The 27020-nt window shown below is 45.1% G+C and overlaps 1 protein-coding gene and 1 long non-coding RNA gene across 2 annotated transcripts; one reads left to right on the forward strand and one right to left on the reverse strand.

The window, feature by feature from the left end:
• Positions 1 to 729: 729 nt before the first annotated feature.
• LOC112586207 lies at positions 730 to 19004 on the reverse strand. The gene is made up of 3 exons (XR_006552270.2): positions 18867 to 19004; positions 5660 to 5766; positions 730 to 1624 (listed from the first exon to the last, which is right to left on the reverse strand). It is a non-coding gene; the product is annotated as an uncharacterized LOC112586207 (long non-coding RNA).
• On the forward strand, positions 18272 to 23363 carry PHOX2B (paired like homeobox 2B). The gene is made up of 3 exons (XM_025290117.3): positions 18272 to 19083; positions 19940 to 20127; positions 21114 to 23363. The coding sequence occupies exons 1-3, from the start codon at positions 18843 to 18845 to the stop codon at positions 21630 to 21632; spliced, it is 948 nt and encodes a 315-aa protein (XP_025145902.3). The 5' UTR covers positions 18272 to 18842; the 3' UTR covers positions 21633 to 23363.
• The last annotated feature ends 3657 nt before the right edge of the window (positions 23364 to 27020 follow it).

The following is a 27020-nucleotide window of genomic DNA, read 5'->3' on the forward strand; positions in this document are numbered from 1 at the left end:
CAAATACTGCATTTCAGACTGTTTTGTTGACTATGATGGCTACTCCTTTTCTTCTAAGGGATTCTTGCCCACAGTAGTAGATACAATGGTCATCTGAGTTAGATTCACTCATTCCAGTCTATTTTAGTTCACTGATTCCTAAAATGTTGACATTCACTCTTTCCATCTCCTGTTTGACCCCTTTCTATTTGCCTTGATTCATGGACCTAACATTCCAGGTTCCTATGCAATATTGCTCTTTACAGCATCAGGCTTTGCTTCCATCACCAGTCACATCCACAACTGGGTGTTGTTTTTGCTTTGGCTCTGTCTCTTCATTCTTTCTGGAGTTATTTCTCCACTGATGTCCAGTAGCATACTGGGCACCTACCAACCTGGGGAGTTCATCTTTTAGTGTCCTATCTTTTCACCTTTTCATACTGTTCATGGGGTTCTCAAGGCAAGAATACTGAAGTGGTTTGCCATTCCCTTCTCCAGTGGACCAGATTTCGTCAGAACTCTCCACCATGACCTGTCTGTCTTGGGTGGCCCCACACAGCATGGCTCATAGTTTCACTGAGTTAGACAAAGCTGTGGTCCATGTGATTAGATTGGTTAGTTTTCTTTGATTGTGGTTTTCAGTCTGTCTGCCCTCTGATGGAGAATGATTCAGTCTATACAACTTTTCAAATCCCCGAACTTTTAAATGCATCAAAACATATTTGACTTCTACTGGAACTAGGTGGAAAATGTTCAATTAATCATTTATTATAACTTGGTTGTTATCAATATATAAAAATAAAATCCTTTAACCCAGCCCTCAAATAACTCAAATCAAATTCAATACGTACAGACTCAGTAGGTCTTACATGTAAATATATTCATTGCCTCATTTATAGAAAAAAGGAGATCCATTAAATATTTTCCTTTGAACAAACTTGTATGGTATCTTGATCTTTTTTAATGTTTTCTGAAATAATGTGAATTAACTGACATTTTCTTTTCTGGACTAGGATATCTGAAAAATATATATAAAGGACATGGGTAGAAGTAATCCAATGTAGAACATATTTTTTGATGTTATTTCTGCTGAGACTTGATCAGATGATAAAGCATGCCTGGAGGCAGAGGGGTGGGTTTGATGCCTTCTTGGAGTCCTTGGCAACTGAGTATGTCTAGGATTATGATTATGTTTATTTATTAACATTTATACTGGGCCATTTTAGTTGATTAGCAGAATGCAATTACTAAAAATCTTCAGCTAAAAGTTCTGGGAAATGTCTACATTGCTAGGAAAGTCTAGATATGATATCATTCCTGATTTTCAATAATTTAATTAAATAAACAAGCATATTACCTCCATGTTACAGCAGTCTCTCAGCATAGTTTCCAACATGATGAAGAACTCAGTCTAATTGCTTAATGTGAGGGCAATGAGAGTTACTAATCTTAAATTCTTTGCTAATTACTCATAGAACCCTTCTCTGTCCATAAAACAAGAAACAGTCTTAAAAGAGAAGAAGCCATGGATGACCCAAACATGGTTGTATACTTGCTCTCCTCTTGTCTCTGATGGATCTAGTCTTGTGGCCACAGCTTCTCCCTATCCAGGGCCAGACTCGATGGAGGCTGAGAGGGCAGAGTCCTGTGAAGTGGACAAGAACAGGGAGCCCTTAAGCAAAGACCTCTATGTTTTTGAAATGCGCCACTAGAGATTGATTCTTCTGAGGAAGACTTCATTCCTTGTTAAAATACAAATTACTTGAAAAATCTGAACCTGTTAAGAGTTATCAGCTACAAGTAAATGAACATGGGGATTAATTTTGTACATAATTTCCTTAGAGCAGTGTTTCCCCAACATTCATTTGGTGTGTGTTGGGGTGGGTCTGTGAGGTCAAAACTATTCCCATAGAAATACTAATACATGGTCCACCTCAGGCAGGCTCATTTTCTCCCAAGTATGCAGTGAAATTTTCTAGAGGTTAAATAACATGTGATACTGCAACATCTCAGTGCCAAAGCAAATGTGAGAACCCAGGTTGTCTTCTATAAAGCTAGGTATTAAAAAAATTTGCAAAAACGTCAAACAATGCCACTCTTTCAGTAATTTTTTTGTTTTGAAAAATATTTCATCAAAAGTATTTTGCTTGTGTTAATATTTAGTAGATTTTTAAAAAATATTTTTCATTGTGGTACAAGTCAAATAATATAAAACATACTATTTTAACCATATTTAATAGTTCAGTGGGCTTCCCAGGTGGCCCTACTAGTAAAGAACCCACCTGCCAATGCAGGAGACATAGGAGATGTGGGTTCATTCCTTGGGTTGGAAAGATCCCCTGGAGGAGGGCATGGCAACCCACTCCAGTTTTCTTGCCTGGAGGATCCCATGGACAGAGGAGCCTGGCAGTCAATAGGGTCAAAGAGTCAGCATGACTAAAGCAATTTAACACACACACCCAATAGTTCAGTGGCACTAAGTACATTCACATTGCTGAGCAACTCTTAACCATCGTCCACCTCCTAAAATTTTCACCTTCCTAAACTGAAAGTCTGTCCCCATTAAACACTAACTCCCCATTCCCCCTCCTCATCTGCCCACCTTCCCAGCCCCTTGCAACTACCAATGTGTTTTCTGATTTTGTGAATTCGACTATTTTTGGTATCTCATATAAGTGGAATCAAACAGTATTTGTCTGTACCTAATGTATATTGAAATGCACTTTTAAGATTAATAAATTAGGCTTTTATTATTTTTGCATAAAATAATAAGTAAATATTTTGCAATTTCTCAGCTTTAATCTCCAATGTGACAAATATCAATAGGTATAACCCACATACATGAAAGTTCTTTGGGATCCTCAATGATTTTAAAGAGTGTAAAGAGTATGTCAACGATATCTCAATAAAGCTGGAAGAAAAATAAATAAAATAAGTGGTTATTAAAAACTGGGTAAGGGCATGCTGGGACCACAAAGGTTAGCTGTTGACAGTGTCAAAGTGGAAGAGGACCTTAGAAAGTATTAGGCTCTTTCACTCCATTTACGCACTGAAAATTGACTTCCAAAGAATTAGGATGACTTTTAAGATATTCTGGTTGCCTACTGCTGTGCTATACACCATGCCAAAGCTTAGTGTCTGAAAATATAATAATTATTCCTTTTTTCTGGAATATGAAATTTGGACTGGACTTGGAGGGATGGCATCTCTGCCTCACCTGATGTCTGAGGCGTCAACTGGGGTGGTTCCAGCATCAGAGGGCTGCAGCAACTGGGCTTGCTGGACATCTCTCTCTCTCTCTCCCCCTGGCCTTCCCTAGTGACAACCGGGGCTTCCTCACAGACTGAGCATTCCAAGAAGCTGGGTAACAACAGCAAGGCTTCCTGTGACCTAGCCTCAGAAGCTCCACAGTTCCCACCACATTCTATCAGTTAAGCAAGTCATTGAGACCAGCCCAAGTTCAAGCGGAGAGGAGTTGGACTCCATCTCTCAGTGGGGGAACATCAAAGACTTTTTGGTCATCTTTAACCTACCACACCTGAGGTCCTGGAATTAGCATGAGAAGAACTAAGACTAGAACCCATCTCTCCTGAGTCTTTGTGCCATATGGTGACATCTCCAGTGGAACCTTGGAGGAGGATGAAAAGATAAGACCAACGTGTGGGGGCACCCTGTGAATGAAGAACATTTCAGGGCAGAGTCTAAGCAGCCATGTCAGCAGCATGTGCAGTTGGGAGCCTGAAAGGGACGCTGCTAAGGATAACAGGGCTCATGGATTCTCTGATATAGAAGAGAACTCAATTCCTTCTTAAGATGACTGTTTTTCCTCAGTGACTTCCCTGCTAATTATCTCTGTCTTTATAATGGTAGGTTTGATTTGAGGAGCAGCCTATTCTGCTTCTGAGAACTCTATTATAACGTTTTCCACAGAGCCTACATCTGTTTCCCTCTGACTTCTGCCCAATGGTTCCAGTTGTATACTTACATTGTTTTAGGGTAATAGAGGGGAAAGCTTCTACATGCAGCTCTATGCCTATTATGGCACTTGTAGTCCCTGTGAATTCCTTGACTCCAGGTTTCTGACACTTCATTATAATTTTTAAAATTCCTCTACCAATTGAGACACTCTGGTATAAGCTCCCCGAGTTGGCCAATGGCTCTTTCTAAGTATTCTCCAATAGGGATCTGGGTAGCCCACTGTCGACACGACATATACTGTGTACCCTGCAGTTGTCCACACATGCTAATGATACGTGAGGCAGATCCAAATCCTTACATCTTTTCCATGTATGATCTACTAACCATGCTTCTTCCAGGAGGTTGTGTGCATGTGTGTGTCTGTGTGTGCCTGTTTTTTTTGTGTGTTTTTTACTCAGCTGTGGAAATTTACATTCATCACCAGAAATTTTATCTCAATAGATCCAACCTGAGGATATATTTTTGAATTAGACTCAATCACTAAGACTACTCATTATCTCCTATAGCTCCCTATAACCTGCAGATCTGTTATGTAGTTTTTCTATTATTTTTATTTAAATCATTGATAAAACATGTTGAACTAGACTGAGCCCTATGTCATTCCATTAGAGACTGTCCTCTATGCTGATGTCAATCCACTAATCAGCATCCTTTGGGTTCATTTATTCAACTGCTGTTACTTCACCTCACCCTCCTATCAGTTAGTCTGTATTTCTCCATCTTGTCCACAATGATATCACGAGAGGCCTGGATACATGCCCTGCTGAAGTCCACACACATGTCGAATGCAGTTGGCTTCTCCCTCCATCCACTATCCCTGTCAGAGGAGATGAAGCAAATCTGACTCTTCTTCAAACATGCCATGCACTTTGATGATTGCAGGGCTTTGCTCCTGTTCTTTTCTCTGTCCAAGTCTTCCATTCCACCTCAGCTGCCTGCCTATTCCCATTGCTCAGATATCACCTCCTCACTGTAGCTTTATTCCTTAACTCCACACGTAATTATTTCCCCAAAGCTCTTTACACACAGTATCATGCCCCAGTTGTTTGTTTAGGACTATTCTCCCCTCTCTCATCTAGAATGTTCGTGTGTACATGCTAAGTCACTTCAGTCGTGTCTGACCCTTTGTGACCCCATGGACTGTAGCCCTCCAGGCTCCTCTATCCATGGGATTCTCCAGGCAAGAATACTGGAGTGGGTTGTCATGCCCTCTTCAAGGGGATCTTCCCAACCCAGGGATCAAATCCTTGTCCCTCATCTGTCTCCTGCATTGTCAGGCGGGGTTCTTTACCACTAGCGGCACCTGGGAAATGAGCTATGCCTTATTTAACAAATGTGTGACGACTTTAATTTTACTAGACCATGGTGTCTAGTGATTATCACTTCCTTTCCAAAATACTCATAAATCACTCATGCCAAAATCCAATCTAAGAGTCTCAATACCAATTCCAAGTCTCTAAATACCAATTCCCACTAAAAAGAACCATGGGTCCTTGGAAAAATAGTTGATTCCAGGTCTAGGTAAAAAGTATAAAAGAGGAGTCTGGGCTATCTTGTTGTACCAGCTACAAGCACAGTTAGGGTCCTAATCAGAAGAACTGAGAAGCCAAATGGAAGAGGCTTTCATTGGTCTCATTTTGGATAATTTGAGCATAAATAAGAATAAATACTGCAATAAAAAAAATACACAAAATATATTTACCCATGAGTTCATAATGCTGCAAAACAAAACAAACTCACAAAACAAAACACAAAAATCCACTGATGGTCTCTGAAGGACACCATGGAACAAACTCACTCTTCTGAAAACTGGTAAATAAAGAGAAAGAACTCAGCATTTTCCTTAACTTGTCACACCTCACCATACTTTAGATACATAATAATTGATAGAAGAAGTCTTTTTTCTCTTTATAGAGATATTCTAGCTAAAAAACTAACAAAAATGATATAATTAGAATATTATCATTTGAAACCCCTAAATGAATAAAATCTTGTAATCTAGGCAATGCTAATCAGAGTTTCCTGAAATCATTAGGTAAAAAGCTCATGGGGAACTTTTTAATGGATGGTTCCAGCCGATAATACCTCAACCCTGCAGATCATATCTGACATTGTAAGGAGAGAGACAGGCGGTGGTGCAACAGAAAGTACACAGACCACCTGTGATAGATCCTCGCTGGAAATAGAGCCTGAACCTGATGAAGCCTCGAAATTCAGCTCCCACTTTACAGAAATAAAAAGGGTTAGGATTAAACAACATCATAGGGAAGCTATAAGCTAAATCCAGAATATGGGTACTTCTACAGTACATATGATCCATTTTCCTCTAAAATAAATTGTAAGGAGGAAAAAAAAGGTCAGGAGTCGGGGGATGGACCTGTAGAGCAGAAGAGACTTTGGAGACATGAAAACCAAATGCAAAGGGCAGAACTTGTTTGGATTCTGAGTCAAACAAAACAACCTAACAAATACTTTTTGTGAGACAATCAGGGAAAATGGAACACCAGTTATTTGAAGATATTGAGAAATTATAGTTGATATTTTGGCAGTGTGGTTAGGTATTTTTAGAGGGAGAAGTTCTTACCTTTTAGGGATAATATTGAAATATTTAGGGAGGAAATTATATGTGTTGCTGCTGCTGCTGCTGCTGCTGCTGCTAAGTCGCTTCAGTCATGTCCAACTCTGTGCGATCCCATAGATGGCAGCCCACCAGGCTCCCCCGTCCCTGGGATTCTCCAGGCAAGAACACTGGAGTGGGTTGCCATTTCCTTCTCCAATGCATGAAAGTGAAAAGTGAAAGTGAAGTCGCTCAATTGTATCCAACTCCTAGCGACCCCATGGACCGCAGCCTACCAGGCTCCTCCGTCCATGGGATTTTCCAGGCAAGAGTACTGGAGTGGGTTTGGGTTGCCTCAAAACCACCTAGTCAGGGAGTCAGTGGTGACCAGAATGGTGGGGTTAGGTGTGGGTTGGGGATGGAAAAACAAGGTTGTCCATGAGTGGGTACTTGTGTCTAGATGAGAGGTTCACGGTGCTTGATTTTTCTATTTTTAAAAATTTTGGCCTCACCCCATGGCATGTGGGACCTTACTTCCTGACCAGGAATTGAATCTGTGCCCCCTGCTTTGGAAGGCAGAGTCTTAACCCCTAGATCACAGGGGAAAATGCCTATGATGGTTTCTTTATATTGTTCTCTTTCCTTCACACATGGGAAATTTTCATAATACTGTTAAAATCCAACCTAGAATTTTACCTGAAATGGTTGTTGAGTTCACCAGTCTGTTACTTTCAGAACCTGCATTCCTTCTTTTGGTTAATATTTATGGGTTTGCCAGAAGAGCAGTTTTTTCATTCCTCTTTCATCCTTAATGGTTCCACGGAAACCACCAACCACCCTTTGGTGATGCCCTCAGGACAGAGACCTTGCAGAATTCATTAAAGTGGGCAAGACCCCACACAGTCACTCAAACCATGTGGGGCTCTGGTCCCAGTCACTAATGTTCATGCTAATCCTTTCTGTTCTGAAGCACATTCTCTTTGACAGAAAAGATACAAATAAAAGTGGAGTTTTATTCAATTTTCTTTATAGTTTCTCAACATTAAAATAAACCTAAGGGCTTCCCTGGTGGCTCAGAGGTTAAGAATCCACCTACCAATGCAGAAAACACTGGTTCGATCGCTGATCGGGGAAGATCCCACATGCCCGTACACCACAGCTATTGAACCTGTGCTCTAGAGCCCAGGAGCAGCAACTCCTGAAGCCCGTGTACCCTAGAGCCGGTGCTCCGCAGCAAGAGAAACCACTGCAATAAGAAGTCCAAACACAGCAACTAAGAGTAACTCCCACTGGCGGTAACTAGAGAAAAGCCCGTGAAGCAATGAAGATAGAGCACAGCCATAAATAAATAATAAACATTAAAAAAAACAACAACAAACAACTCATTCCCAAGTAGGGAATTTACCCTTTAAAAAAAAAAATCATCTAGCTCTTTGTCATCATTAGATTTTTATTTTTTTAAATAAAGCTGGACTTTGGCATTTTGACTCTATTCTTACAGGTCCCTATTATCCTTAAAAATGACCTCTCTCTGCTTGCCTTCTTTTGCACACAAAACAGCACAGTAAGAAAAGGGTAGGCAAAACTTTTTTTCCCCTGGGACCGCACAGTGCTGGTAAGGATTGGAAAGCAGATACTAACATATTTTGCCCTGAAAATATAAACCAATACTACCTTCCTGGAAGACACTTTTGCAATATGTGTTGAAGGCATTCTAAATAATCTGTACTTTTTGATCCAGAAATTCCACTTTCAGGGTTTAATTCTAAGCAAGTCATGTGGATATGCACAGAGATTTAGCTACTAGAGTGTCTGGAGCAGTCCTTTTAATATAGTTTTAATAATTAGAAGCAAACTAAACATCCAGCAGGACAGAGCTGACTAAATAATCTATGACTTCTCATGCTGTATAGTACCACATAGCCAAAAAAATGTTAGAATGTTTCATGAAATGGGAAGGTGTCCATGATACTTAATTTACAGGGAAAAGGAAATTAAAAAGCAGTCCATAGAGAGTGCTTCTTACTTAAAAATATTCATGTTTACAGATGGGAAAAAAAAAAAGACTGAAAAGTTATATTAAAAAGTTAAAATTTTTTCTCATTTTAAGAAATATATGCCATATCATTTTCTATAATGGATACTAGGTACTTTGGAATAAAAAAAAAGTCCTTAACAATAAAAAGAGGAAGAGAGCACCCAGGGCCAGCTCTGGCCACTCTGCGTCCCTCTGAGGGGTGCAGTCAGCTCTGGCCTGACCATTACCCAGGCACAGGCATGAACCTCCCTTGAAGGGTTTTTGCTGTCCCCTCCCAATGCACAGAGATGAGGGGGCAGGATCAATGACTCCCCTGGATAAAAGGTGAGAGGCTTGCTGTCCAATAACTACTAAACAAGGAATCTGCCCCAGAAACCCGGGCCTGGCCAAGGCAAGGCCAAGGAGCCCCATCTGGCCTCAGCTCGGTCTCCGGAAGGGCACGGTCTGGCCCCACCCCGGGGTTGTTCGGTGCTTTGTGGCTCACCTCTCAGCGGTTAGCACTGTTCATTCAAGAGGTTTCCCTGGGGTCTGGGTTAAAGCTGTTGGCCTCTGCTGTGTAGTCTCTTGTGTAGACTCACTGTGCTGTTTTGTCCATTATTATGTCCCAGTTCCCTCCTAGCAGCCTCCCTGCCTCTTCTTTAAAATGTCTCTTCCTTCTCCTTTTCCTCAAGTCCAGTCTCAAATGGTGAAGGTTTATGAATAAGCAACTGAGTTAGAAGTGAGCTTGTGATTACAGCCCTCAGCTCCCCACTGTAACTGAGCCCAGTAAACAAGGGAGAGAGAGAAACAATGTTGTGTGTTTTAAGAGAAAATTAATATTCTCCATTATATCTAACTGGGGAAATACTACAAGCATGCATCACTTTAACCATTTTACTGTCTTCTGGCTCCTGCGGTCTAGGACACGTGGTGCCTGTCCCTGACGACTGGATTGCATTTGCTTCTAAATTCTGAATCAGCTGAAACTCACATTAAAATGTATGATGCTGCAGCATATTACTGGCAAACTCCACAAACTTTCCTAAATAAAACAAAAATCACATAAACAAACAACAGTAGGATCCTTGGAAAACCCACAAAGGAAAATATTTTTAGAAGTTTTAGGATTCTCAAGCATTTTTATATTTATTTCAAGGCTGAGCAGTTTAAGATAGAGAATGACTCCAGAGTTCCTGCCATGGCTCTCACGTGGCTCCCTGGATCGACTCAGGTGAAGAGTGTATTGTTGACCCTAATTCTGTGTATGGCAGAGGCAGCATAGAGCCCTTTACTAGCAAGTGCTAGGCAAGCTTCTTTGCGGGTGGAGGATCCGGATACCCACTAGGATTGATAACAGTCACAGAGGGAAACGCTGCCTAAAAGAGCTGCCCCCACTTCTAGAATGCCTATTATTCTACCATCAGTGCTTCTTTCCTCTGTGATACCTCGTTCTTGGCATCTTTATTTGAAAATACCACCAGGAGTCAACTCTTTGGAAAATACCTTAGTGCTGGGAAAGATTGAGAGCAGGAGGAGAAGAGGGCAACAGAGGATGAGATGGTTGGATGACATCACTGACTCAGTGGACGTAAGTGTGAACAAACTCCGGCAGATAGTGAAGGACAGGGAAGACTGGCGGGCTGCAGTGCATGGGATCACAGAGTCAGACTCGACTTGGCGACCGAACAACTACCATCACCAGGAGAGAAACACACAAAATCCTACGACCTTAACATAAAGGACGAGGAATGGAGGACAACCACTCTCTTCTCTCTCCACACTGCACCTTCACTCCACTGGGGTCTCCACCTTCACTCCACTGCCTCCACCACCACTCAGAAACTCGCAAACCTTGGGTCTGCTCCATCTCAAAAGTCTGCTTTTCAGACAATGTCGGAACCACTTCTACTCTAAAGTGCTGATTTCTACAACATAGTAGACATTTGATAAATATGGGTTGAACGAGTGAATGAGTAAACGGTTGACAGTACCACATGTTACAAAACCCAGAGAAGTAATGAGGGACTTTAGGCCTGAGTTACAGAAGTGAAGATCTTGCCAGCAGATATGGGAGAGAGGTTTTTTTCTGAGGTATGCTCTTGGACCCTCTAAAATCCTGGCATTGGGCAGAATAGTGTATTCTGCCTGCCCTAAGGCTCCATGTCAGTAACCTCTCTTGAGGTCCTTTATTTCTCCTTGTCCTACACTGCTATTCTCTCGGCTTAGGAAGTCATCGTTTCTTGCCTTGAAAGGAGACACAGCCTCCTAATTTATCTCTGAGCTTCCCTGTTCCCTCATTCCTTCCATCTCAAATCACACTTCATTGCATCCCTAGTGCTGCAGGACCTGATTCCAGCCTTTCTTTCCTACTTTCTCTCATCATACCTTTCTTTGTGTACACCCCCCTCCACCTCTCCTCTCCTAACAGAAAACTGAACTGAACTATTTCTAGATTCGCAAGCACACCATGCTCGCTCTGGCTTTGGAGTCTGACCAGCACTGATTCCTTTGCGGGCAACTTCCTCTTTTTTCACATTACTGTCATCCTCTTTACTTCCTCCTAGTCACCCTTTAGTAGCCAGCACAGAGGAATCACCTCTTCCAGAATCCTTCTCTGAGGCTTTGAGAAACTACATGTTCCCTATGCGGGTCTTCTGGGACCTTTCCTCCATGCATCCTCACCAGAACTCAGGCTGACCAAGCAGCCACCATCTGAAGCCCTGTCAGCTTCCATTAAACAGGGCAAAAGGGAGAAGGTAGAGATTTGAACACCAGCTTTTACGGCTCAGCCAGAAGTCACACTTTACACTTCCATTCAAACGTTTATAGAATGGCTGTATCTAATTTCTAGGGGGCAAGGAAGTGAAGTCTTACTATGTGCGTAGAGGTGAGGAGAACTGGAAATATTTGTTAAACAGCCTTAGCAACTAAAATATTCAAAAAAGATAAAGCTAAGAAAATACTCAGTGGATATGGTGATCTTAATAAGAAATATTCAAATTGTGTGAAGGTGGTGGAAGCCAAATTAGAGGAAGCTAAGGAGTGATTGAGAAGTAATGGAATAAAGACAGTAAGAAGAGATAACTTCCTTCAAGATCTCTGGCTGTAAGGACATGGAGGCAACCTAGATGTCCATCAGCAGATGAATGGATAAGAAAGCTGTGGTACATATACACAATGGAGTATTACTCAGCCATTACAAAGAATACATTTGAATCAGTTCTAATGAGGTGGATGAAACTGGAGCCTATTATATAAAGTGAAATAAGCCAGAAAGAAAAACACCAATACAGTATACTAACACATATAAATGGAATTTAGAAAGATGGTAATGATAACCCTGTATGCAAGACAGCAAAAGAGACACAGATGTATAGAACAGTCTTTTGGACTCTGTGGGAGAAGGCGAGGGTGGGATGGTTTGGGAGAATGGCATTGAAACATGTATATTATCATATGTGAAACGAAACACCAGTCCAGGTTCGATGCATGAGACAGGATGCTCGGGGCTTGTGCACTGGGATGACCCAGAGGGATGGGATGGGGAGGGAGGTGGGAGTGGGGTTCAGGACGGGGAGCACATGTACACCCATGGTGGATTCATGTCAATGAATGGCAAAACTTATACAATATTGTAAAGTAATTAGCCTCCAAAAATTAATTAACTAAAAAATTATAATACAGTCATTAAAAAAAAAAAGATCTCTGGCTGTAAAGCGGAGAAGAAAGTGAAGTGGTGGTAGTAGGAAGCATAGGCAAGAAAGAAAATAGTGTTCATTGGTTGGTTATTAGTATGAATGTAGTTTGAGCATGTTTAGATGACAATGAAATGTATCCAGATGAACATGAGAGTTTGAAGATCAAAGACAGGAAGAACTGGGTAAGGTCCTGAGCCAGCAGAAGAGATAGGACTCCAAAGCACTGTGGAGGGATTGGCTTTAGATTGGAATGGGCCTTCCTCTTGCATGCAGCAGGGACAAGAGAGGCGCAAGTGTATACAGATGTCAACTCATTTATAGACAGAGAAGTAGAAAGTTGAGGTAATCTTGTTCAGTGGTTTCTGTTATCACTGTGGAATCAATTTATATAGAGCTATTGAAATCTGTTTCACTTGGAGAAATTTAGGAGATCATTACTGGGGGGGATGCCCCTTTGTATCACTTGTGGTTTATAGGTACAATGGTTGGGAGGGTGTGGAGTATGTTTTTTCTATACCACTCTCCCCTTCTGATTGAGTCCTATTTCAAGCATGTATGTTTTAACGGCCAAATACAATCCTTTGAGCCAAGTAAAAAGTGGCTCATTCTTAGTTGTTGGCAGTAGTTTTAACATAGCTATCAAATGAAAATTTACTTCTCTCCAAACTTATCATGAAATATTCTGCACTATTATCAACCCAAGAGGTTTCATCCTTACCTTCTTCCTGTCTTCAACATGAAAATGATTTCTCAACCTATACTATACTCAAACAGGTCAAGACATTCTCAGCTGAGAAGGACAATCTTACCTGACTCTTTTTCTTCGGAGCATAAAAAGGTGTCTTTAAGGTCTAAGGACACTGCTCCCTTAGGATGTTGCTACTCCAGTTATTCTGACAGCTGCTGGTCCTAAAGCTCATGATCCTCTCGGTAAGTGCTCTTCTGCACCCTGCAAGCCTGGTTAGGGCTCATGATTATTTTTTCCCTCCTTTTCAAATAGGTTTTTTTTTTCTTTCTTTTTTTGGTTCACAGAGGCCTCTCTGCCTAATTTAATTTTGCTTCTCCTTTCTTTGTTGCAAGCAGATGTCACTTTTACATCTGTGACTCTGATCAAATACCCCATGTCTCCTCCACCACCAGTCCAGCAGATGTTACCACTATTAGCTAAACTCCAGCCAAAAAAAAAAAAAAAAGAAGGTAACAGGCAGCCCCTTCTGCTAATCATAGTATGGGAGGACGTGGAGGAGAGGAGAAGAGCTGGGCTCTTCCATGATGATGTCCTTAAAAGGATGGGTGCTGGGGATCTGTACCCCATCATCTATATAGAGGACAGCACTTTCATGTAGAGTGTCTCCAAAGTTAATTCAAATACAGAAACACCATCTATGAATTACTCTAACCCAAACTCACAATATTTACATACAAGAGTAAAGCACCACCTTAATCATGCACAATTAGTGTGCATAATGTAAAACAAAACACAGAATTAACTTAAATACATACATGCCTTCTGGTGAATTCCTAAAAGATGGAAGGTTTCTACCTTGTTGCTTTATTTTCTCCTATTTGATATACTAGAGCATGCTCTGTGATTTGCCCACCGTCTTCCACATACACTATAAATATACGATAGAAAGGACATTGTTCATGCACCACCTAAATCCCAAAGTCAAGAATTCAATATGAAGTTCAAGGAAACTCTATCACCATCATCATCGCAATACTGGTGGGGGACATTCATTGGATTCTTTCCAGGTGCCAGGCATTGTGTTAACTGCTTTGCACACAGTGTTGTTAATCAGTTAATAATTGTCTTACCACGCTAGGAGGTTAGTTACCAGAAATACAAAGAGGTTCTGTTATGAAACATGTATACTATGGCTGCTAGGCACATGGAAAATGTGGTAAAAATTCTAAAATGCTAGCAGAATATCAGAGCTTCATGCTTGGGGATGCTGTGGCTGGTTTCTTTCCATATTCTGGGGAAGTAAATCCTGTCTAGGTGCAGGTGAGTGGGAAAGACTGCTGCCTGCAGAACTCTCCTTGGAGAAATCCAAAGACAAATTGGTCCTTCTATTCTCTGATTGAGAGAAGTGTTGGTTCTGAGTTGAGCCTTCGGCAGCCTCCCTGTGCTGGAATCATTTGGATGCAGCATCAAATAAAGCAATCAAAAAGAAAATTCCTCTGAAACTCTCACTGGTATTTAATATTTTATTCATTCCCATGTTATTGTGCTTCGCCTGTGGTAAAACAGCCTCCAAACAGCCTCCTAGGAGTGAAGTGTTAGAGGCTGACAAGCGTTTTCCCATGAATTGCTCCTACAATACAATGGCATTTTGTTTGCTGTTTTGTTTCCTTGTCTTCTAACATTCTTTCTGACTTTCAAGGAAAAAAAAAGAAACCCTCCTATGAATGGCAAAGAAAAGGAAAGAAAAGTTTCTTTTAAACTTTCAACCTTTTTTCATTTGGCACTGGGTAGCATGTAAACATTTTTTTCTCATGGTATATATGCTAGTAGTCTCTTCCCTTTTTTGTGCTTTAAATAGCCTTTCTCCCCCCTTTTACCACATAGCATTGCCTTTCCATTATTGATTCAGAAAATCAGCAGGGGAAAAAAAAATCAACCGTGTACACATATTAAGAAAGAGAAGTCAGAGGAAGATGGATCAAACCATCCATCTATCCATGTGGCCATTTATCTATCAATCTATCTCGCTACCCACCGCCTCTATTGAAATAAATAGCGGGCACTGTACACATTGCTGGTTGGCTGAAGTTGTGATCTGGACAAAAGGTCTGTTTGGGAAAAGGATGCTGAAGCTCTAATTCTATTTGTGCCGGTTGAAAATCAGGAGGGGTTTTTCTACACTTCACTTTTATTAGATTATTTCTTATAGATGGTTTCTTTTTTCCTCCCAGACGCGTGGTGGAGGCTGCTGAAGCAGTTGGTCTATAGTTGGAATAATTAAATTAACCATTTGGTACAACTTTTAGGGGAGAGCTCGCGTGTAGAAAGCACAACTCGAACAAAACAGGGCGCTGGGGCTGGGGCTCTGGCCTGGCCCAGCCCCGAATGCCTTTCATCTTCGGAGCAGAAGCAGGGCCCCCGGGCCACAAAAGACCCGCAGAGGGGACGATGGGCCAAGGATGGTGGGGGTGGGGTGAAGAGAGGGACGGCGACACTAAACAAAATAAACCTACAAGGCCTACAAAGGGGAAAATGAAGTCAAGCGCGTTTGTTCACCGGACCGTGCGGTGCTGGCGCAGAAAGGTCTCCTGGTGTAACGAGGAGGCGCACAGCTTCCCTACCCGGCGAGGCGGGCACCAGGGGGCGCCCGGAGAGAGGCCGGGGCTGGGGCCCGCACCTGGGAGAGGGCTGTCGCGGTGGGTCGGAAGAGGCGGGGAGTCGAGGCCGGTGGGAGCCTCGAACCTCAGGGCGGGGAGTGACCCGGACCCGGGGCGGGCCGTGGGGCCGCGTGGAGCGCGAGCCCGTGCCCTGCTTTGGCAGCGGCTGGGCCTGGCCCTCCGCGGCTCCCTTGCGCGCCCCCCGCGGCCTCGCACGTCCCTCGCCCTCGCCCTCGTCCCTTGGCAGGGTCCTCCCCTCCCGCTCCTCGGCTTCCTCCCGGGTCACCCTCCGACTTCTCGTCAACACCCAGCTCTCCCGAGCTGCACACCGCTCTTCCCACGCCAACATCCTCGGCGCCCAGGAACTGCCTCCAGGCACCGACTAGATCCCAGAGTTTACGTTTTCGCGGAAGAGTCATTGTCCAAAGCTGCCGAAACAACCCTGCTCCTCCCAGCTCCTCGCACACCAGGATCGCGGTTTGCCTCGGCCCCCAGTGGGACCTGGGGCTGTCTGCAAATTAGAACCGAGGAATTGCCGGGCTTTCGGGTCACGCGTAGGGCCGGGCCCGGGCGCGAAGCGGCGGCGTGGGGCTCGGCTGGAGCTCCCTGCTCCGAGGGCGCGCGCACTAGAGCCCCCGGAGACAAAACCCCGAGTGCACCCAGGCCCGGGTGCCAAGACGGGTGTGAGCCTGGTTATTGCCAAACGTGGACTTTGGAGCCAAAAAGTATCCCCTCACGGACGCCTCATGTCACTTTCATCCACAGAAGTGCTTAAAACCCCATATAAGCGGGCTAGCTGGGTGCCACGCAGGTCTGCGCTCCCCGCATCCGCATCCCCCGAGCGTGGGCCCGGGGCGGCGGTGTGACGTTGGCAGTGCCAGGAAGCTCCCCTGAGAAGTCCAAGGGACTCGAGAAACTTGGACAATTGCAGCCTTGTGTTTGACAACCTATCCCCCGCCTCGGAGAGGGGGTTAGTAAGTTAGGGTGGGGAAAGTCTGTGTGTAGGGTCCAAAGGCGGGTGAGCACAGCCACCTCCCGGTCCAAATGTAGATTCATATTCATGAGAGCGGGATAAATAAAGACAAATCCCCACTGTAATAACACTTGGATTCGCATCCGTCTTTGCTGGCCTTTAGGTTTAGGGGACTGGAGACAGATGTTTGCATCTCTTTTCTCCTCTTGTCTGGTGACCATAAAGGAAAACCATTTAGAGCATTGCAATTTGTTTCCCGCCGCAGTAAAACCTTGTACACATTTATTTTCATTTCACCTCCGTGCACAAAAAAGTGCACAGTGGTCACCAAGGACCCTTCTTTATCAAATACGCATTGTACAACATACAACTGCAATAAAACTATCAGCCCTCCCCATAAAACTATCACCAGGCTACTCGGAGGTCCCGCTGCCTACACTCTCGAGAGACTTTAGTGATTCCTCACGTCCAGAGGACGCGCCATCACCTGAAACCAGCCTGAAACTCACCCAGCGGAGAAGCAGGAGACTGGGGGACCGCTGTCCCTGTTTAATCCATTAAGGCGTCCGCTGCAGTTTAGTGCGCAATAAAACACAGTGGCAGTGGAGAGCGGGCGCCCATCCACTCCCCGGCACTAGCATCGAATTAAACCACTTAGTTTGGCAAACACTGAACGCCTAAATGCCCCTATAAAGACTTTATGAGTTTGTTACTTTAATTACTGACTTGTTACAGAGCACATAAAGGGGGTAATGAATGCAATAAAACTAATTATCTACACATTTAATTCATATAAAATATCCAGGGTTTGTTTACACCACACGGCGATTCAACTAAGCATTCCTCCTCTTGTCCACCGAGAGGAAGGATTTAATGAAATAGTTTCCCTTATTCTGCTAGAGCCTAACAAACCAAATGAAAATTACCCTCCACTTAAATCATGGGGCTACCGAGGTCCACAAATCATGGCTCATTTCTTTGTCTGTGCCTCGCTGCCAGCACCCAAGAGCCTGGGGAGCTGGACAAGAAAAGTCCCCGACCTGGAGCCTGGGCATTTTAAGAGCAAGGATTTCGTTCACTGCAATGGGCAAACCTAAAGGCCAAGCAGATAGCAATCATTTTTTGGAAGCTTCCGGTCTCTAGGGAATTGTGGGCACCTGAAAAAAGTGGAGGTGGGGAGGGGGGAAGAGGCAGAGGGAGAAGACCCAAGAGGGATGGAAGAGGAGGCACATTTGGGGACACTTCATGCCCACTTGCCAGTTACACAGCGTAATGAAAACCAACAACAACACAGACCAGCAAAATGCAAACCTCACACTACTGCAGAAAAACCCAGAAGTGAGCGCAAAGAAGCCATCAGTTGAGAATCCAGATGTTTCACATTCAAGAGCTTTACTCGGATGTTCTTTTGTTTTTTAAATGGCTGTGTAAGCAGAGTCTCTAGAAAAGCACATTAAACCGCGACAAGAAATGCAATTTATAAGATGCTTTCCCCCCCTCTACCAGGTGTATTTTAAAGAAATCCGCTTAGCGTTCACAGAAACCCCCTTGGCCCACTTACTCTATGTTACAGGGCGCCTGAGTCTTGCCAATGTCCCAGTCTTTTATAACATTTCATGCACTTCAGGGGGTAGACTTGTTGTTAAATTGAGCGTGTAACGCTCTTACAAAACAGGTTTTCTATGACATCAAGGTTTCTTCTCCCTAACTGAGGAAGAGAGACAGAGAGAGGGAGAAGGAAGGGGGAAAACACACACACTATCTCAATTTATGCCTAAGGTATATGATCAGTTAAAAAGGCTTAAAAGCTCGGGGAAATTGGATCAGGGAGAATCGTCACCCAACTTTCATTATTTCCAAGTAGTGTGATTGAATTAAAGGGCAGGGAGCTGGTTAGAAGGGAGGATCAGGGGCTCAGTGCGTAATGGTGTGGTATTAAATTCTAATTAGAGATGCAGGAATCAATGATAGGGAGGTTGGACAGCTCAGTTCCCCAGTGCCAGCCCAATAGACGGATGAGTTATTGTCATGTAAAAAGCGCCAGCAATAAGACCAACCGCTTTGCTATTGTCCAAGTGGAAAGAGCCAAGTTTATTATGAGGACTATATGCTCTAGAGACCTCAGACAAGGCATCTCATAGGAGGCTTTTTCATAAAACTAGGCTCTGCTGGTAGTAAGGAGGCCAGTTTGGAGGCAGGCGTTGAGCTGTGCACATCTCCCCACTCCAGCCACCTTCTCCATACCCATCTTTTATTTCATTTTTCCACTTGGCTGAGCCATCCAGAGCCTTTTCAATGTATAAAATGGAATATTCTTACCTCAATTCCTCTGCCTACGAGTCCTGTATGGCCGGGATGGACACCTCGAGCTTGGCTTCAGCCTATGCTGACTTCAGTTCCTGCAGCCAGGCCAGTGGCTTCCAGTATAACCCGATAAGGACCACTTTTGGGGCCACGTCCGGCTGCCCGTCCCTCACGCCGGGATCCTGCAGCCTGGGCACCCTCAGGGACCACCAGAGCAGTCCGTACGCCGCAGGTAAGGACCGCCAGCTTTCTCCGCGGAGGAAGCTGCCTTTCCGCTTGTATATAGGAAGCCTTGATTGCATTTGAAAATGGAAATGTGTTTAGTATTTACCAAACGAAATTTGCTTACACAAATGAAAGAATTTATCACGTTAGAAGCGATTGCAGGGAGGGGTAATTCACTTACAGGGTTACACTATCCTAGTCACACCCGAACCGCCAACAAAATTATCTTAAGCTGCCAAAATGATAGGCATAATTTATTTACTTTGCGATGAGACGTAAAGCTTAGAAAATAATTAAATAACAAAGAGTAAAGCTCATTACTGGCAGTGTCTCTCTCTCTTTTTTAAAGAACCGACAGCGGCTCACACCTCTTTGCTGGTCATTTTTCTGATGATTTCTTTAATTCATTATTATTATTATTATTTTGCAGCGCTTTCCCCCAACTTTTGGGCCGGGTCAACTTTTGAGAATTAAAAAGTTTCCACAGTGGGAGTGTTTGGTAACTTCATCCCTGGCTTCCTAGTATTCCAATGGATGTTTTCGGAACTTTTTGCTCTCTAGCTTTCCCTCATCACAGTATTTCCCGGTCCCCGGACCTCAGCCGTCTCCAGCGCTCTATGGCAATCCACCCAAAGGCCGCTTGTGCGCGGAGAGACCCCACCTAAGCCCGGAGTTTGTGCCCCTGTTTCGGTGTATAACTAATTTTTTCGGGTCATCTCGCCAGCTCCTCTCGGCCACTCTCCCGCCCCGCTGTCGGCGGCGGCTCCAGTGCCACCTGACCTTGGAGTCCCCACATTCCGGCTCCAGGGTCCGCACATTCCAGACCTTTTTGCTTATACTCTGTTCCCTCTGGTGTCCTCCAGTTCCTTACAAACTCTTCACGGACCACGGCGGCCTCAACGAGAAGCGCAAGCAGCGGCGCATCCGCACCACTTTCACGAGTGCGCAGCTCAAAGAGCTGGAGAGGGTCTTCGCGGAGACGCACTACCCTGACATCTACACCCGGGAGGAGCTAGCGCTGAAGATCGACCTCACCGAGGCGCGAGTCCAGGTACGCGCTCCCGGAAACCCACCCGGCTCTGCAGCACCGCGCCGGGCAGGGGTGCAGTGCGGGAGTGTGGGCGATCCTACTGAAGGCTTGTGTTCACGGGCCTCCTCCGAGAGGCCAAGTTCGGAGGGGCTGTGTGCGCGAGGAAGGGCTAGGGAGCGCGTTCTTGGCTATAAATTCACGGCGTCAAAGTGTTTCCCACCCCATCTAGGGCTGTACTGGCATTCAGGAGCTATGGGAGAGGCATTTCGGGGGTAGGAAGTGCCTTGGGGGAGGAATGCAGACTTTGCTCCGTATTATAAGTATTCCGCCCCCTGACCCCCAAATACCTCCGAACTCAAGAACTTTTAACGGAGAGCTGTTGGCGCATAGGTATAAATTTTCCTGTGAACTGTGATTGCAGAAGATCCACAAAGGGACTGGGATTCCATATAGTTTAAGATCCGCGCCTTACTCTAATCTTTCAGGGATGCAGGTGCACCCAAGAGCCGGCAGTGGTGCCTCTCCTGGTGAACCTACCCCCGCCCCCGCCACGTTAGCACCACCAGGCTCAAAGGCCAGGATGGACAGCAGGTGCCAAACACAGAGACCCCCTCACCTGTCTACCAATCAGAGTTTAACCTGAGAGCTGAGGCCTAGAGGTGATGGCGAATTTGGGATGGCTCAGAAAGTAGACTGAGCAAGGGTACTTTGCCAAAATAAGGTACCATCAAAATAAGGGCTTCTATTTTAGGGCCTTTCGCGGACGTGCAGCCTCTTTACCCCTCCTACAAGCTACTATTTCCAGGAAGTGCCCAAGTGGTCCTAAGAGTTTCTCAAAAGATGCAACAGTCAACCAGATGGACAGCTTCAGTGGGCTGGATGTGCGCGGGAGTATCCACGGCGCGTGCAGTTTAGAACAATCTAGAATGGAACGTGGGCTGCCTTAACTGCTTTTCTTTTCTTCTTTTTCCCCCTGTTTCACTGTCTGTCTTCTCTTCTCGGGCCAGGTGTGGTTCCAGAACCGCCGCGCCAAGTTCCGCAAGCAAGAGCGCGCGGCAGCGGCCGCAGCGGCCGCGGCCAAGAACGGCTCTTCAGGAAAGAAGTCTGACTCTTCCCGGGACGACGAGAGCAAAGAGGCCAAGAGCACCGATCCGGACAGCACTGGGGGCCCGGGCCCCAACCCCAACCCCACTCCCAGCTGCGGGGCGAGTGGCGGCGGCGGCGGCGGCGGGCCCAGCCCTGCCGGAGCCCCGGGGGCGGCGGGACCAGGGGGTCCCGGAGGCGAGCCGGGCAAGAGCGGTGCGGCGGCGGCGGCAGCGGCAGCGGCGGCGGCGGCAGCGGCGGCGGCGGCGGCAGCGGCCGGAGGCCTGGCTGCGGCCGGGGGCCCTGGACAAGGCTGGGCTCCGGGCCCCGGCCCCATCACCTCCATCCCGGATTCGCTCGGGGGTCCCTTCGCCAGCGTCCTGTCTTCGCTCCAAAGACCCAACGGTGCCAAAGCCGCCTTAGTGAAGAGCAGTATGTTCTGATCTGGGATCTGCAGCGGCGGCGGCGGCGGGAGAGCCGGGTCCCCGCGGGCGAGTGGGTGAGCTGGGTAGGCCCAAGGCTATTGTCGCTGCTGCCGTGGCTTTTCCTTTGAGAGCCTAAAGTAATCGCGATAAGAATAAAGAGAAAACGGCGTCGCCCCCATTTCAAGCCCACTCCTCCCTTCCTTCACCCCCCAAAAAAACGAAACACCTCCCTGGCTTCGCACCTGCCTCGGGGCTGCGCGCACGGACCAGGGGGCCCCGCTTGCTGCCCGGGAGGTGTGAGCGACGCGGCCTGGACTCGGGGAGGTGGGTGGAATCTCAGGGGGCTATGTCTGCGTGTCGGTGTGTGTCCGTCTCGGGGAGTGTGTGTCTGTGGCCCGAGCAGGTGACAGGGAGAAAGACGGCTGGGAGGCCACAACCAACTCAGTGACTTGCTTAGGGAAAGAGAAAAGTGAACAGAATTCCCCCAAATTAAAGAAAGAACGAAACAGGGAGGCAGTGACAATTAAAACAAAAACAAAAAAACCCGAAAGGCTTTAAAATCCAAGGGAAAGAAAAAATACAAGGGGGAAGAGGGAAGCGGCAGCTGGCCCCATCTGAGGGCTCTGTCTCCTGAATTCCTAAATTCATCCGCACCCTCTGGACAGCACTGACTCCCCTGGGGCTCCTCTTCAGGGAGAGTAGGAAGGCCTTCCAGTCGACCCGTTTCCCCTCTTGTCCTTGGGTTCGGGCCGCTGCGGTGACGACTCGTGCAGACTGTTCCCGCGGCCAAGGTGACTGCCTCGCGCCCGCTTGCCTGCCCCAACCTCGTCAAACACCATCCCGCCAACTGCGCATCCGAACCCCTCAGCGTTCCAGTTCTCCTCCTGAGTCTCTGCAGCCGCTCGGCCCTGAAAGATGCCCTATCCATGAAATGCCTTTTCATCCGCGAACTCCGCAAACTTTGTCACGTATCTTTCAACTCTTCCCTTTTTTTCTCTCCTGACACCCCCGCCGGCATTTTCTTCCACCAGCTTTTACTGAACTTTTTGGCACTGCTTTGGATTGGAGTCAATTGCAGTCCACGCAGCTGGCTGCAGAGAAATCTACCCAGCAAGGAAAAGAGGCGCACACAAGTTTGCAGAAGTGTCTCTGCATTTCTGTTTGATCCGAAATGGACTCACATCCTGTATGGTGGATGGACTGTATATTGATGATTCCATTCTTCGCGCAGTTTAGACATCTCTGTTGGGATTTTTTGTTAATTTTTTAAATTTTATTTTAAAAGGCACAAACTATAGATATTAGTTGAATGTTGAGGCTTTAACTTTTTTGGTGTCTTTCTACAACTGTGTTCTGTGACTCAATTGTATCGTGTTAATATCAGTACAGCCCGTCTCCTCTACGTGACCGTATAATGTTTTTCTCTTCTTGTAGTCTCTATGGTGTGTCTTTATTGAATAATAAGGTTCTCACGGGTTCAATTCCTTTGTGTTTAGAGAGACCACGGTTCAGCCAATGGTATATATTTTTGTTATCAGGTGCATGTCTGTCTGATTTCTTTTTTCTGACTATGTTTGTGAACATAAGCGTCATAAGTTATGTTTCAGATTTTCAAATTTATTTATATGTGTTATAATGAATGCTTCTATTTAAAAGGGAAATATTTCTACATGTGCATATAGTTTTCCAAGAGTGTACCATTAACTTGATTGTTGATAATAAAAACAAAAAGCAAGTCTAGCAATTGAACTATTCTGACTTTTTCTTGATTCATTTTTGTTTGTGTTTAATTAATTAATTAAAAATTATTATATTATAATGATAAGGGAGGGCAGATGAAATTGTAGAAAATATCTAGAAGCCTCTGAAGCTCTGGAAACCTAGATAGGTTGGAGAATCTAAATTCATGTGGCTAAATTCAGCCATTATAAAATTTAATGCTTGGGATAGCAGGCAGGATTCTCCTGGTCCATTTTTCTTCCTTTCCCAGCCACAGAGCACAACAGAACAGGAGGGCATTGATAGAAGTATTCAGATTAGCGCCTGGACTGATATTCTGCGGACTCTGGTAACAGAGAAGGCAGGGCTAAGCAGGATCCTGATTCTCAACTTTGAGAAGGACTTGAAAGTGCACCGCGCAGGCGCCTTCAGGACCAGTGGCATCTGGGGAGGGCCAGGTGGTCCCCAGGTGGCCCAGCCACCTTAAGCCCTGAAAACCAAACCACTGGCAACCAGGAATACCGGAGGGTCTTTGTGTGAGCAGGGAGAGCAGCTCTGCAATGTTAGTGTGTTTGGGGAATCTACAACAACTGGAATTAGCGAGCAGTTGCCTGTACAGGCTGTGTTTTCTATGCGTTATCTCACCTACCTCTCAAAATAATATCAGGAAGCAGGTGTAATGCCTATCCTTAGTTTCTTTTAGACAGGTGAGGAAGCTGAGGCGACAGAAAGGTTAACTTGCTCACATGGTCCTAGTATACGAGTGATGGGGCCAGTCTTTGAACCCAGGATATCTGATTCCAGAGCCTGTCCATTAAACTACACCAGTGGTTCCCAAAGCGTGGTCCCTGGACCAGCAGACTCAGCATCACCTGGGAATTTATCAGATACACAAATTCTTAGATCCTATCTGAGACCTACAGAATCAGAAACCCAGCCATCTGTATTTTATGAGCCCTATAGAGAATGTGAGAACAACTGAACTACAGTATAATAAATCCAAATGAGAAGTTTCTAGAATCAGAACTACATTGGACACAGGCCTGCTTGTGTGTAGACACTTCAATGACTCCCTTTTGGAAGGATATAATCATCATCACAGATCCCAGATAGAATCTTGTCTCCTCTTTGGACTGTTTGGCTGGGCTGCCTTCTTCAAGTAGATGCCTGTGTGGATTTCTGGCAATTACCTTTCTGGCTGGACTTTATCAATAGATGAGTCAGCTCCCCCACATTTGATGGGAGGCCACAGTCTGCCTTCTCTAAGGATTAGCAGCTGATCTGGTTTGAATTTATCAGGGCTTCTCACCTCAAGCATCTAAATATGGTTTGCATCAGATCAGGCAGGTTTCACTTAAAAATTTGAAACCTTTGGGTCTTACTGCACTTCTAACAGTTTTTCTAAAAGACTTTTGAATAGTCTTTTTTAAAAAAATCTGAATCTTAATGACCTTCAGTAAATTCTCCTAGACAACATTACATAAACAGTGGCATTAATTTTGATGGTCTAAAATGCCAGCATTTGCCAGACCCCTTAAATCCCAGTCTTTGATTGTAAATACACCTTAGAAGTTCTGGGAGAGGCCAAAAGAAGGGCCAAAATATGATGACAAGAAACATATTTAAGACCCAGTTAACACAGTCCTGGACTTGGCCAGAGGAAAATTGGCCTTCCTCTGGCATTGAGGGACAGCAGGTGAGCCTCTGTGAGCTGATGGGCAGATCAGTGGGACAGGCATTCTGTACAAGGCAAGACCAGGAGGGAGGAAGAAAACAAGAAGCAGAGAGAAGAAAAGAAGAGAGATAGGGAAAGAAGAGAAATAACAAATAACCAAATAAGATATTTTGGAAACCCCAGGGAGGGTCCTGGAAACCATTTCAGCTTTGAATAAACTTGGTAAATTTCCCCAAATTCCCTTCTGCTGGCCTTGACCTGCTTTGAGCACCGTATGTCAAGGACCAGGGAAACTTTGGAAAATGGCGAGGAAAACTCGCTTCCATCTCTCCACCCCTACTCCACACCAGTTTCCCAGAAGATTGTATTGTAAGTGTCCGGAGGCACCCAGCTTTTAGTATTTCAGATATCAGCTTCTTTTTTACTTTGGGTCACCTCTGCCTCTGGTCAAAGAAGCAAACTGTCGGGAGGCAAGTTTGTGATCAAATGCAGAATAATGCTCCTGTAATACGAAGGAGTCCAGGGCAGGACACCATGTCTCTTGCATTGTGTCATTTCCTTGGAGCCCTGCACAGTGTGAACGAGCTCACTTTCACTTTTTCTCTCCTAAGGAATTTGCATTTTGGCTCATCAAGGCATCCTTTTTCCTGGCAACTCCGGGACCACATGTGACTTCACAAAACCTGCGTGAACCACTGCCAGACGGCCACCTCTGTGCCAAGTCTCCTTCACCATGGCCAAGTACCGGCAACCAGAGAGTGGTTTCAGAGGGGAGCCAATAACCCAGCAAAAAGTAGCTATTACCCAGATGCTTCTCTATGGCCACCTCTTATCCTTAGGAAGATGGCCTCTGGGTAGATAGAGATGGTTCTCAATTCAGGAATTGAGGAACTCTGTGATCTTGGATAGCAAATAATTAATCCCTCTGAGTCTGCTTCCTCAATCAGAAGTGTGAATAATAGTACAGATTTGTGAAGTTGTTGGGGGATTAAATAAGATATCCAATAAGTGTCTGGCATAACAGGAAGTTTTCAGTAAATGTTAGGCATTATTTTTAATATTATTTTATTATGTAACTCCTAGATTCTGTCTTGATCGCCCTAGCTCAGGCCTTAGCAGACTAAAAAGCATTCTCCGCTGTCTCTTAATTCAATGGCCCAGAATGCGAGAGAATATGCAAAGATTGGAATTGGAGAACTTTGCTGAGGGTGACAGTTAACAGCCTAGAATCAGCCAAAGGCTGACAAGTAATAACTACTAATATTTATTGAGTGCTTATTATATGCCAGGCACTTTTAAGTTTTAAAGCACTCACTCCTCATATTCGATCCTACTGGAAAAGTGCTATTTCCATTTTTTTCCTTAGGAGGAAACTGAGGCAAAGAGGGGTGAGGTAACATGCCCAGGTCACACAGCTGGTAGTAGCTCAGCAGGAGTTCAGCCCCTCCTGAGCCTTTGCAGGCTCTGCAAGGGGAAGAATTCATTTTAGCCCCAAGGTCCTATACCGCTGGAGCCAGAAGGTGATCTCCTCTTGCAAAAGACTCCATAGGGTAGATGAGAGTTAGAAAGGACATCAGGGGGAGCAGGATTGGGATGAGAATCCCAACCAGATTCAGAATGAAGTCCAGGGCCTAAAAGGGAGCAGGCTTTAGGATCCCCAGGAGGAGAGAAAATGTTTTCTGCAAGGCAGAATAGCTCATAGTCCCTTTCTGGTAAGTGAATAAGGCAAGAAGTAGCCAGAGGCATGGCATATGAAAGGGGAAAGAACAGTTATATTGATGAACTGGGGAATTGTTGGTCAATGGATAGAATGGATGTCAGGAATAAATGTCAACCTCTAGGCTCATTTATCACCACCATGACAGACGGATGGTGCAAATGGTAAAAGCCCACCTGAATCCTTGATTTTCGGAAAGCAAAGTACAGTGTGAAGACCTGTGACTTCCTCAGGCCAAAGGCAGGTTACCTGAAAACAGTCTGTGACCATGTCCCCATCACCACAGTAGACATTT

This window comes from Bubalus bubalis, chromosome 7 (genome assembly GCF_019923935.1).
Source record: "Bubalus bubalis isolate 160015118507 breed Murrah chromosome 7, NDDB_SH_1, whole genome shotgun sequence".
Classification (NCBI taxonomy): Eukaryota; Metazoa; Chordata; class Mammalia; order Artiodactyla; family Bovidae; genus Bubalus; species Bubalus bubalis.

Coding starts and splice junctions, on each gene's coding strand:
- PHOX2B (XM_025290117.3), top strand. CDS start 18,843: ATGTATAAAATGGAATATTCTTACCTCAATTCCTCTGCCTACGAGTCC. Junction 19,084..19,939: donor GAGCAGTCCGTACGCCGCAG/GTAAGGACCGCC, acceptor GGTGTCCTCCAG/TTCCTTACAAACTCTTCACG. Junction 20,128..21,113: donor TCACCGAGGCGCGAGTCCAG/GTACGCGCTCCC, acceptor TTCTCGGGCCAG/GTGTGGTTCCAGAACCGCCG.